Here is a 12,750-nt window from a genome sequence, read left to right as displayed (position 1 = left end):
TAGCTGAGGGGATTGTAAAGATCTTGATGGTGATCTTTCAAGAATCACTTGAGTCAGAGATTCAAAAGGACTGCAAAATGGCTAGTGTTTAAGAAGGGAGGAAGAGGACAGGAAACCATAGGTTAATTAGCCTGATCTCAGTTGTTGGTAAAATTTTAAAAGTGCATGATTAAGGATGAGATTGTGAAATACTTGGAAGAGCATGGTAACATAAGGATGAGTTAGCACAGCTTCATCAAGGAGAGGTCATGCATGACAAATCTATTAGAATTCTTTCAGGAAGTAATGCAAAAATTAGTCAAAGGAGAGCCAGTGGGATATTTGGATTTCCAGAGGAGGACTTCGATAAGGTGATGGACAAGAGGCTGCTAAATAACACAAGAGCCCATAGTGTTAGGGGCAAATTACTGGCATTGACAGAAGATTGGCTGACAAGCAGAAGGCAGTGAGTAGAGATAAAGAGATCTTTCTCTGGATGGCAACCTGTGACCAGTGAAGTTGCCCAGTTGGTAGTTAGAAGAGCTGATTTGTATTACCAAAGCTGTATAAGACTCTGGTCAGATCGCATTTGGAATATTGTGAGCAGTTTTAGGCCCAGTATCTGGCAAAGGATGTGCTGGAGTTGGAAAGGGGCCAGAGGAGGTTTGCATGAATGGTCTTGAGAATGAATGTTTATCATATGAGAAGCATTTAAGAACTCAGGTTCTGTGTTTGATGGAGTTTGAATGGATGAAGGAAAATCTCATTGAAATTTACAGAATACTGATAGGCCTTGGTAAAGTGGATGGTGAAGAGATGTTTCCAATAAGAGGAGAGACTAGGATCCTGGGGCACAGCCTCAGAGTGAAGGGCAATCCTTTAGAGCTGAGATGAGGGGAATTTCTTCAGCCAGACGGTGGTGAAACTGTGGAACTCATTGCTGCAGGTCAGGAGAATGGGTGATTATCAAATGGTGGAACAGACCTAATAGGCTGAATGGCCTAATTCTGCTCCTATATCTTACGGCCCTGTTATCTAAATGGCTCAGGAGGAACGGTAATTGGGAATGGGCCACAAATGTTTGTCTGGTTCATACCCAAGAAGAATAAAGAAGGCAAAGTTAGAGAATTACTGTGCTTCCCACATGGGGGTTGTTGGTTAAAGAATGACAGTGAGATATTATTGAAGGAAGCATAATGTTTCCAAACTCATCTTCTCCTTTTTCTCTCTCTTTATAGCTCATGTGGCCCTCACCAACCTGAAACCCAATTCAACCTATCACTTCAGAGTAGCAGCAGTAAATGGGAAAGGACAAGGGGAACACAGCCAGCTGGAAGCCTTTCAGACCCTACCAGTTCGTAAGTAGCTTAACCTATCGTTCATGAGAAATGTGTGACAAATATCCAAAGTCTTTCTTGAGTCACTTCATATTCCAAAACAGAGAGAAACACTTGGTGCCGATCTGCCTTGATCTCTTCTTGCATGATGTTCTGCAGTTTACAATTAGATTTATTGTCACAACTGCATTGCTCAAAAGTGATTCAAAGGGTTATTTATTTCCTCTGAAAGAGGGGTGGTACCTGAAACAGTCACCTGAAGATCTGTCAATAAATCCTCAAATGATTTCAGTGGACACATTTGTCCAGATGCGCACTTTCCAGTTGCATGATGGTCAACATTTCTCCCCAAAATCTGACATTGGTGGGAGAAGATCTAGGACTGGTGTGTAATGGATTTGAGACCCTGGAACAGCCCTGCAATAATATCACAGAATTACACCCCACTGGGTATAAGTAACACACTGTGAGCGATGCTTAATTTGTCCCTTGATGATATAACAATAAGTTTGAACCCTAGGATATTTCAGATGTTTAGCATTAGTAAACAGTAAACAGAATTCTAAAGGAGACAAAACTTGAAAACAGTTCATGACTTTATCTTCTGGTGGGCTTGTCCTACCAAAAGTACAGAATGGTCACATTAGAGACTGACAGCTGGGTGCAACCAGCTCCGCATTCCCACTAATAGATGGGAATGGCAGTGTTGGAAAATGTGCTCTTCAGTTTCTATTTGTGGGTTTCTATTTGCCCTGAGCAGAACCACTGAGGGCCAAAGTGGGGAGTCTGTGAGCTTGTGAGGGAAACCAGCTGGTTTGTGTTGGAAGGCTGTTACCATAAAGTATCACTTTTACATGTGGGCACCAATTGATGTTCTACCCTGTGGCACCTTTCCCTCTGAAATTTCACCTTGGTTTCTCACTAAAAGAGAACATGAATCATAATATCCCTACAGTGTGAAAGAAGCCCTTTGGCCCAACAAGTCCACACCAACCCACAGAGGATCCCACCCACATACATCCCTCATAACCCACCCAATCTACACATCCCTGAACACAATGGGCAATTTAGCATGGCCCATCCACCTTGCCTGCATATCTTTGGACTGCGGGAGAAAACCAGAGCACACCCATACAGACACAGGGAGAATGTGCAGACTCCACACACAGACAGTCACCTGAGTGTGGAATCGAACCCAGGTCCCTGGTGTTCTGAAGCAGCAGCGCTAACCATTGAGCCACTATGCCACCCCAAGTCCTCCTGATCGAGGCTTAGCCCAGGAACAGTGTGAGGCCGGTGGTAGCTCATGGCTCTTTGGGCTGGTATCTTCTCGGAGTCGGGTTGCTTGTGAATAATGAAACTATCTGAACATTAATGTTCAAATCAAAATTTCTGCATGTGTAGGTTTCCTGCCAGAAGATCACTTCTTCTGTGTAATTACTCACTCAGCAATTTGATCTAAGCAAAAATAACACATATTTCACACAGATCACTTAATCCGTCTAATGTTCTGCTGTCTGAGGGTAAATCCAGTTAACGTGATTGACATTGAAATCAATATCACTAGATAGTACATAATGCATGGCTAATCAAACTGGAATGCACTGGGAAATGAATGAGAAACAGTTTGTCCCTTGTTATTCTATTAGTTGATTTACCACAACCCTGGCAGTTGTCAAATTTACCTTGGACTTTCTGCAGTGTAACAACTAAACAATTCTGCACCTTGAACAGGAAATGGGAAAATAATCAACGAGTAAGTCCTCTGCACAATAGGAGTGATCGAGAGAAAGAGAGAGGATTTGCTTTGATACAGAACATGAAATTACAGCCCAAAGCTCTTTACAAACAGAAAAGTCGTTTTGAAATGTCGACTCGTTCGCAATGTTAGAATTGCCACTGCCAATTTTCAGTCAAAGTGAGGAAGCTTGTTAACAATAAGATGATCAGATTGTTAGATTTATTGGCGACGTTTTTTGAGGGATAAATATTGGCCAGGGCCCTGGTGAAGATTCACCTATGCATCCTCAAAATAGGACACTTCCATCCAGACAGGACATGGATGTAATTTCTTGTCAGAAAGCCAGCATCCCTGGCAGTGCAGCCTTCCCTCAGTCCCTAAGTGGAGTCTCAACCCAGATTGTGTGCCCCAGTGACAATAGCAGATCTTAATCCTTTTGATACCTGATAAAGAAAGCTTTGTTATGAGTAGAATCCAGTTCATTAATATCATTTGCAATGAATGTGAATGGAAAGGAGGTCAGTGGCTTTACTTTCGGGACAGTGAGACATATTATCGTCCATTTAAATAATGAGCATCAAATTAATTTGAGTTAAATGCTTTTCAAAGATACCTGAATGAAATAATAATGATTTGCTGAATTTTAAGAGCTTTTCACAGATGTAAATTTGACACATTTGTAGCTATTCTATGATCTGATTGGCCTGTTAACCAATATGACACACAACGAGACAGACAAAGAGATAAAAGTATAGAGAGACTGAGAAATGGAACCAGAGAGATTAAGATACTTAGAGTGGAGCCAGACAATGGACTAAGTGAGATAGAGCAATTGAGAGATTTAATAAGAGATATAGAGAGACTGAGACATGGAGTAGAGATTGGGAGATTAACCAGAGAGACGGAGATCGAGAGATGGGCCCAGAGAGACTGAGCGATGGAGCCAAAGGGATAGAAAGGCTGAGACATGAGTCAAAACTGACCAATAAGCTAGTCATTGAACCAGAGTGAGAGACTGAGCTGCAGAGCTGAAAGACAGAGAGAGAGAGGGAGAGAGAGAGAGAGAGAGAGATGGGGTTAAAATTGTATCAGTGATAATGGGAACTGCAGATGCTGGAGAATCCAAGATAATAAAGTGTGAAGCTGGATGAACACAGCAGGCCAAGCAGCATCTCAGGAGCACAAAAGCTGACTTGTCGGGCCTAGACCCGAAACCTCAGCTTTTGTGCTCCTGAGATGCTGCTTGGCCTGCTGTGTTCATCCAGCTTCACACTTTATTATCTGAGAGAGAGATGGGTCTTGGACCTGAGACATAGACAGAGAGAATCAGAGAGAGAGGGCCTGCATTTTACAGCTATTGATTGAACTGCACTGCTGGGGTGGAAAGCAGATCAGATCCTCCAACAGCAGGGTCTGGGACCCTGGTGTAGCATTTTTCCAGCAGTGGCCAACTACAAACACCAGCTGGGAACCACCATGTCATTGACAGTGTTGGTCGGGTGGGGGAGGGTCTGCTCACACCTCCCTGCACACTGCCACCCTGGGTGAAAGCAATTTAATGGCAAGGCCATTCCTGAAGAACAGACCAACCTCAGTGGGCTGGGAAATTTGAGTGTACAGAGAAACAAAATAATGGAGATGGAGGGATTGAAAAACAAAGCGTGAGAGAGCTGAAGACGTTGGAAGCAACAACTAGAGAGACCAAGAGATGGAAGCTGAGAAGCATAAAGGAACAGAATGTAGGGAGGCCCATTGACAGCTGGGAAAAGAAATGATAACAAATACGAATTAATGGGAAGGATCCATGCCCAGTTTGAACTGATATTCACCCGGAAGACAGAGCAGTATCAAATTGAAGATCAAAGGCCTGATTCCCGAGCCTTTGTGACCCTGATCCCCAGAGACAATTTGTCTCACAACAGCCCCTACTCTGAGAGAAACTGTAATTCTACATTGGAGTTGCAACCAAAATTTGGAGACAAATCGAATCCACTCATTGTGACATCCACAATGATTATATAGTAACTGTTGTTTAATAGCAGTAATCTGAATATGAGTATAATGACTGCATATAGTAACCGAGATGAAATTATAATCATTTAGAGGTTTGTACAGTTAACACCAGAATTAACATTTAAACATGAGGGAGGTGACGAAAAGCAAGTTTAAAATGACTGTTTCTGTTATCAGCAGATGACTGATTAAAGCATTCATGAGATATTACTGTTCCCCCACAATTTAAACCCATATGAAGCAGGTATTAATTTACTGTCACTCTTGCTCAGTGGGGATACTCTCCCTTCCAGGTCAGAGGGTGGTGTTCTCTAATGTGTAATTCAGGCTGAACATCATTCCCTCATGGGAAGTGTATATCGCTGGCTAGGCCAGCATTTGTTGTACATTGTGAATTGTCCTTGAGATGGCTGCGGTGGACCACCTTCACAAACTGTTTCAGATTGTCGTGAGTAGATGACCACTCAATGCTGCTGGGAAGGGAGGTCCAGAGTTTAGATTCAGTTACAGGGAAGGATAGAGTACACCTTGTCGAGCATTACACCATGCTCTTCGCAGCCTTCAACATATCACCGATGACGACAAGCTTCTCACCAAGATCGCCCTGTTGCCTCCATTTCTTGCCTCCAAACACCAACCAAACCTTAAACAGACCATCGTTCATCGTAAACTGCCCAGACTTCAGGACAACATCGACCACAACACCACACAACCCTCCCATGGCAACATGTCAGATCATCGACATGGATACCACCATCACACATGGGAACACCACCCACCACAAACATGGCAGATACTCATGTGACTTGGCCAATGTTGTCTTTCTCATACGCTGCAAGCAAGGATGCCCAATGGTATATTGGTAAGACCATGCAGATGCTAAGACAATGGACAACACTCAACAATCGCCAGACAGGAATGTTCCATCCCAGTGGGGGAACACTTGAAAGGTACTTTCAAAAGAACTTCAGTGTGTTGGGACTAATGAGTGTCCCTGAAATAGCGGTGCTGATGGATGTGTGATTGAAGCTATGTTGGTGGGAACTGGATGAGAGTTTCCAGTGTAGTGTGTGTGAGAGAGACTGTATGTGTATGTGTGTGTGTGAGTGAAAGATGGGGTGACCAGTGGACAGGCAACGGATTGTAAGGACTGCTCAAACCCCGTGACCACCTCAGATAATAGAACACGCTGTCCTGGCTGCCACCAATCTGGTCATTATCACGGCACTGTTGGTCGAACCTGGTGTGCTAATTGCCTGTCATGTTATGATTATATTTCAGGAAGTGTTTCATTAATTGTGAAATGCTTTGCGGCATCTTGAGATATCTTTAGGACTGAGAACAGCTCTAAAACAAATGGGCTTGGGGTACTTGTGCATGAAACACAGAAAACTAGCATGCAGGTACAGCAGGTAATGAAAAAGGTTAATGGAATGTTATCCCTTATGACAAGGCAGTAGGAGAGTAGAGAGGTTTTACTACAACTGTACAAGATGTTGGGGAGTGCTCCTGAGATGCTGCTTGGCCTGCTGTGTTCATCCAGCTTCACACTTTGTTATTCTGGAGGACTGTGAGAAGCTTTTATCCCTTTATTTAATGAAAGATATAATTTCATTTGAGGCTATTCAGAGAAGGTTCACTTGGATGATCTTTGATATGGAGGGATTGTCTTTTGAGCAAAGACCAAACAGGTTGGGCCTCTGTGCACTGGAAGTTTAGAAGTATGAGAAGTGATCTTATTGAAACATATAGAATTCTTAAGAGGCTTAATAGAGTAAATGCTGAGGGGATGTTTCCCCTCACAGAAAATGGCATTGTCTCAGAATAAAGGGGCACCAATTTAAGACTGAAATGAGGAGGAATTTCTTCTCGTAGAGAGTTGTGAGTCTTTGTGGAAAACTTTGCCACAGTGATCTGTGGGGACAAAGTCCTAGCATATATTTAAGGCTGAGATAGATAGATTCTTGATCAATCGGGGAATCAAGGGTTACTGGGAAAAATGGACATGAAAAATGTCAGATCTGTCATGATCTTACTAATTGGTGAAGCAGACTCAAAGGGCTGAATGGTCTTCCCCTGTTCCTATTTCTTACAGTTGTAAGAGGAGAAGGGGGTCTCATTTGGACTAAAAGGATCAAAGAGTTTGGGGAGAAAGCGGGAACAGGGCACTGAGTTGGATAACAAGGTGCAGAGCTGGGTGAACACCGCAGGCCAAGCAGCATCATAGGAGCAGGAAAGATGGACCTAGGCCCGAAACGTCAGCTTCCCTGCTCCTCTGATGCTGCTTGGCCTGCTGTGTTCATCCAGCTCTACACCTTGTTGTCTCAGATTCTCCAGCATCTGCAGTTCCCACTATCTACTGAGTTGGATGGTGGGTTTCTATGCTGTATGACTCGTATCAAATGGTGCAGCAGGCTCGATGGGCCAAATGACCTGATTCTTGTTCCTATTTCCTGCGTTTCTACGGGATGATAAAAAACGCTTTGCCAATGCAAGTTCTATTTATTTGGAACTCAAATGGTTGCACTCGCGTATTGTCCTGAGGAGTGTGTTGTGAGTGTCAGTTGTTCACCCCATCTTGTAGACCGGAGAGAAAGCTTGCTGCTCAGAGTGAGGTGGGGAAGAGAGTCCAGGTGGGAACAAAAAGTTCCCTGACTCGGCTGAAAAATGGGACATTTCTGATCGATTTTCGCACGTGTGACGTTTCTCGTTGACAGGCTCACAGTGTAAAGTGAGCCACTCAGACAGCTGCAGTGAGCGGTGGAAGGTGAGGTTAGCAGTTGAACTCTTTCTAAGCACAGAGCCTATTTGGTGCACAGCTTGCTGGTTTGACAAGAGTCTCTCGTCAGTGCACATTGCACGGCTCCCATCCATCATCATTTTTTCCGGGGTGCAGATGCTTGTCCAGCAGATGGATTGAATAGGATCAGACGTCCTGCTGGGTTTGCTATCAGTGCTGGGGGACTGCACAGGAGGAGGAGAGATAATCCAACCCAGCATCACCATCAGCTGCACTCGCATGGCAACATTTAACAAATGAGGCTGTCAGCCTTCCATGAGCTCAGCGCTTCTTCTCAGTTCTGCTCTCTTCCGCCTGTAATTAACTGCAATCAGCTAGGGATCGTCGGCATCTCTCTGTTATTCAGAGAGAAAGAAAACAGGCTCCTAGCTCCAGAGTCAGCATTTTACGCCAGGCACAGTTAAATGGGTATCTGACCTGTTCACACGGCCTGCTGTGGGTGCTTAGAAGCTTCAGCAGGTTAATTAATCAACCTGCTTGCCTATGTCAGTCAGCATCCTTTCCATGACCAACAAATTCGGAGTGGCTCCTAAGCTCAGAGTCTCTGAGGCTCAGAGGCAGCAACACTAGCCTTGCATGGTGAATTACTGTCTATCTCCCTACTCCCTACCATTGTAACAGATCCAAGGGCTCTTACCTTGGACTGTTTTAGGAGATAGTAGCCTGAAGGGTGAATCTGTGAGATCACCAATTCTAAAAGATCTCAGGTACTCCTTCCTTCTTCCATGTTACACTTGAACCAGATCCTGACCAGGAGACAGTATGCAATAAAAGCAGAAGTTGCTGGAATTGCTCAGCAAGGCCTGGCAGCAACCGCGAATAGAAAGTCAGAGTTACCATTTTGTGAAACATAAGATCATAAGACATTAGCAGCTGAAATTAGGCCATTCAGCCCATCGAGTCTTCTCTGCCCTTCAATCATTGCTGATATGTTTCATAATCCCATTCTTCAGCTTTCTCCCCGTAGCCCTTGATCCCCTTGATAATCAGGAACCTATCTATCCCTGTCTTAAATGTACTCAATGACCTGGCCTCCATGGCCTTCTGTGGCAGTGAATTCCATAGATTCACCACTCTCTGGTTGAAGATGTTACTCCTTATCTCCGTTCTAAAGGGCCTTCCCTTCACTCTCAGGCTGTGCCCCCAGGTCCTAGTCTCTCATACCAATGGAAACATCTTCCCAACATCCACTCTGTCCAGGCCGTTCAGTGTTCTGGCACTAATTTCTCTTCATAAATGCTGCTAGACCTGCTGAACTTTTCCAGAAACTTCTGTTTTTGTTTCTGATTTATAGAATCCACAGTTCTTTCTGTTTCTTTTATTATGACATTCTGCAATTGTTGATCAGACTATTAGTCGCCTCATATACTTTGGTGAATGTTACTTCTCAGTATTTTATTTTTCATGGGATGCGGGCAGCACAGCAAGTCCTGTGTATTGTCACCCATCCCTCTTTGCCCTTGAACTGAGTGTTTTGCTGGGCCATACCAGAGGGCAATTAAGAGTCAATCACATTGCTGTGGGTCTGGTGTCACTTGTAGGCCAGACCAGGTGAGGATGGTAAAGTTGCTTCTCTAAAGGACATTAGTGAACCAGATGGGTCTTGTTTTATGATGAACAACAATATTTATATGGTCAGTGCCAGGTTTACATTCCAGATTTGTGAAGGGTGTATGATTTTTACTCACAGTCCACTGCCTGAGAGTGTGGGGAGAAGGGAGAGAGAAAGGTTTCTTCATGCTTTGCAAAAGAGATGCAAAACAAGGCTGAATGGCCTCCTGTGTTGTGACTGTTCGTTGGTTCTAGGATTCTATATACCCTGCTTTTCCTGATCGAGCAAAGTGCCTTGTCACTGATCCTCTATTGTTGATAATTTTCTGTTGTGAAACTTCAACGCATGCTGCCATCTGTGTTTACTTTGATTCTGGCAGGATCAAGGCAGATTGTTTGAAGCTGCACATTTAGACATTATGAGCAAAACAAGAGCAGCAGAGGTGCCTGCACTTCCTTTAATGTCCCTTTTTATTTCAACGGCCCTTGGAAGCACTGGCACCTGATCACTGCCAGCTTATGTTCTTTCTTCATTTCTCCATTTCCCACCAGCTCCCGCACCCACCCCCGGCCTATGGGACCTCATGGCTTGGCACCTGAGAAGCAGAGGGCGGTCTGTGCACACTGGCCTGCAAACTGCCCACTTGCTAATGAGTAAGGTGTTGACAGTAATTGTCTCCCCTGAGCTGTTACCAGCTCATGTTACACTCCCATCAGCTGTGATTGGATACTGTATGATACCATGAAACCTTAGGACTCTTCCTTGCTCATTTTGTGATCAACGCAAGCTGTGTCATTCGGTATAAACCACATCAATGTGACTTTTTCCCCTACTTTGTAAAACTCCCCACTTTATATCGTCTACAGGATCTGACCTCGTTTTGTGCAAACCTGCAAGAGCTGTACAGCTGTCTCTCCATATTACTGAAGCAGGGTGTGCTAGGGTTCACCTCCAGCCTCTGATTAGTTAGCTGACCTCAGCCTGGTCAACAGATGTGCTTCATTGGACCAGGCTCCCCTGGAGGAGTGGGGAAAAAATGCAGCTCCTAGTTACTATCCCGTAACCACTGTTGAAAAGTGAAGGGGTTAAGCCCAGTCCATGGAAGGATACCCACGCGAACAGCCACAGTCACCAGTGTGGAGGTAACACCACAGAAAAAGCATCTGAGTCTTTTTTCAGCAATTTTTGTTTCTGTTTCTGATTTCCAGCATCTGCAGTTTTTTTGGAGGATTTTTGACTTTACTGTTCCCGTTCCCCTGTTTCCCTTCCTTCTATTGTGCTTCTTGCAGGCTTCGGTTGTGGCTCAGTGGCTAACACGTACTGTTGTCTGTGAGGTGGTTAGCTGTTGCAAAATGACTGTGTGTTCTAGTCATTAGCATGGGACATAGCTTCATGAGGCTGAGTTCAAATCCCATTTGAGCGCAATTTCTGGACTGACGCTACTGCTGAGGAAGTGCTTTACCGTTGGAAGTGCAGCCTTTTGGGATGAGATGCTAAACTAGAGATGCCCTCTCAATAGGCACAAAAGATTTGCAGGAGAATTAGTCTCCAGTGCCCTCAATCAGCACCTCAAAAGTTGTGATCTTGTCATTTCCTCATTGCTGTTTATGGGAGTCGGCTGTGCACATGTTTGATAAACATATTTGCTGCGAAGTAACAATGAATATCTTTGAAAAAAAAGTGTAAAAATCTTTGGAACACCCTTGGGTTTTGAAAAGTATGATACATTTGCAGAAAATGAAACTATAAATCATTCAGAAGGATTGCGATCCTTTACGATGTTAGTAATACTTTCAGTTTTCGGGTATTAATGTTAGATGCTGATGGACTCAATTATTCATATCTAAACATATGGATAATTTAGTGAATAACAAACATAGAAGGTCATATTCCAGGCTGAAAATACAGCCGCAATTGTGTTTGTGCACACGTGATTTTTTTTGTTATTGCCAATCTGTTTTTAATCATCGCGCAAAGCCTTTAGTGTCAGCACCCCTGTGGTCTCCATTGTTGCAGCATTGAAAACCCATCAGTGCTGCTGAAATCCCAGCGAACTACCGGGAGATACAGATGAAGCTCACACGGAGAGAGGTCTGGAATGTCACCATAGCAACCTGATCAGTTTAGCCTCTCAAGGTCATTCTCTTGAAGCAAGTGTTCGCTCCTGATCTCTGCAAGGCACCAGCGCAAACCCATCAGTCTGTCTTGTGTTTGTGCAGACTGTGAAGAAAGAGGACATCCCATTTTACATGCCCTGTTGCTGGAGTGAAAAGAGCGAATGTCAGAGTTTGTGAACCCAGGCACTGCCATATGAATGAATGAGCAGGATCATTTTCTGTAGCTGTCCTCTCACTTCGCACACCCGCAACGTTTCCATCAGTGCCTTTTTAGTTCAGCGTTGTCCATTTAAAGATAAGAACGGCTGCACTAAAACCTGGATCTTGCTTTCCCAAAATCCTGTGGGCTCTGACAATTGGAGCTTTTTAATGACAGAGTTGAACAGATTTTCACTGGATAAGGATGTCAAGGGATATAGTGTGAAGGTGGACCAATGGAGTTGACGCACAGGTTAGCCCAGACCTAGCTAGATGGTGCAGCATACTCTGGAGTTGTTAGGGGGTGGGCGGGGGGGGGAGAGCGGTGCTACTGAATGGCTTCCCGAAGGCCCTGTTTTTTGCACACTCCCCCAAGGATGATGACAATAGCTGTTCAAGTGGACATTCTTAGGTGATCTGGTCATAACCCCTTCATTTTCCAGTAGGGGTTACAGGGTAGGAACTACAAGCTGCCTTGTTTTCCCACTCCTCCAAATATGCCCATCTCTTTGACCAGGCTGTGTGCAGCTGATGAACCAGAAACAGGAGTGAAACTGTAGCACCTCCTGCTCTGCCAAATGTTTCTCTGCTCATTACTTGTGACACACTTAAGACAGAGTGCCCATTTAAATATCATCTTTAACGATTTTCAGGATGCCCAAACCAATTTTGGTATGTCTAATATGTGGCCATTGCTGCAATGTAAGAAACATTATAATCAATTAAGACACCAAGTATTCCCTTAAACAGCATTGTGATGGTGGTCAGATGATCTGTGATGGAGATTGATGGATAAATGTAAGGCCGAACACAGGGACAAACTCCCTTAACCTCTTTGGATTATGATGTCGAGATGCCGGTGTTGGACATGGGGTGGACAAAGTCAGTAGTCACATGACACCAGGTTGTAGTCCAACGGGTTCATTTGAAATCACAAGCTTTCAGAGCTCTGCTCCTTCAAGTGGAGGGAAATGCACAGGCACGCAAAATTGCCATTCATATAAATCTGTTGC

General features: G+C 44.2%; 1 protein-coding gene across 4 annotated transcripts in view; it reads left to right on the top strand.

Annotated features, from left to right (window-relative positions):
• The window catches only part of LOC125457009 (neural cell adhesion molecule 2-like), a 1,449,549-nt gene that overhangs the window by 1,233,028 nt on the left and 203,771 nt on the right, over positions 1–12,750 (top strand). For all 4 annotated transcript variants that reach the window (XM_048540683.2, XM_059650141.1, XM_048540685.2 and 1 more), the window contains one exon: positions 1,218–1,337. In XM_048540683.2, the coding sequence (XP_048396640.2) occupies positions 1,218–1,337 (120 nt within the window). The remainder of the gene's footprint in view (positions 1–1,217; positions 1,338–12,750) is intronic.

This window comes from Stegostoma tigrinum, chromosome 12 (genome assembly GCF_030684315.1).
Source record: "Stegostoma tigrinum isolate sSteTig4 chromosome 12, sSteTig4.hap1, whole genome shotgun sequence".
In the NCBI taxonomy this organism is placed as follows: domain Eukaryota; kingdom Metazoa; phylum Chordata; class Chondrichthyes; order Orectolobiformes; family Stegostomatidae; genus Stegostoma; species Stegostoma tigrinum.
The sequence above is the reverse complement of the archived record's forward strand: the minus strand, read 5'-3'. Positions and strand labels throughout refer to the sequence as shown.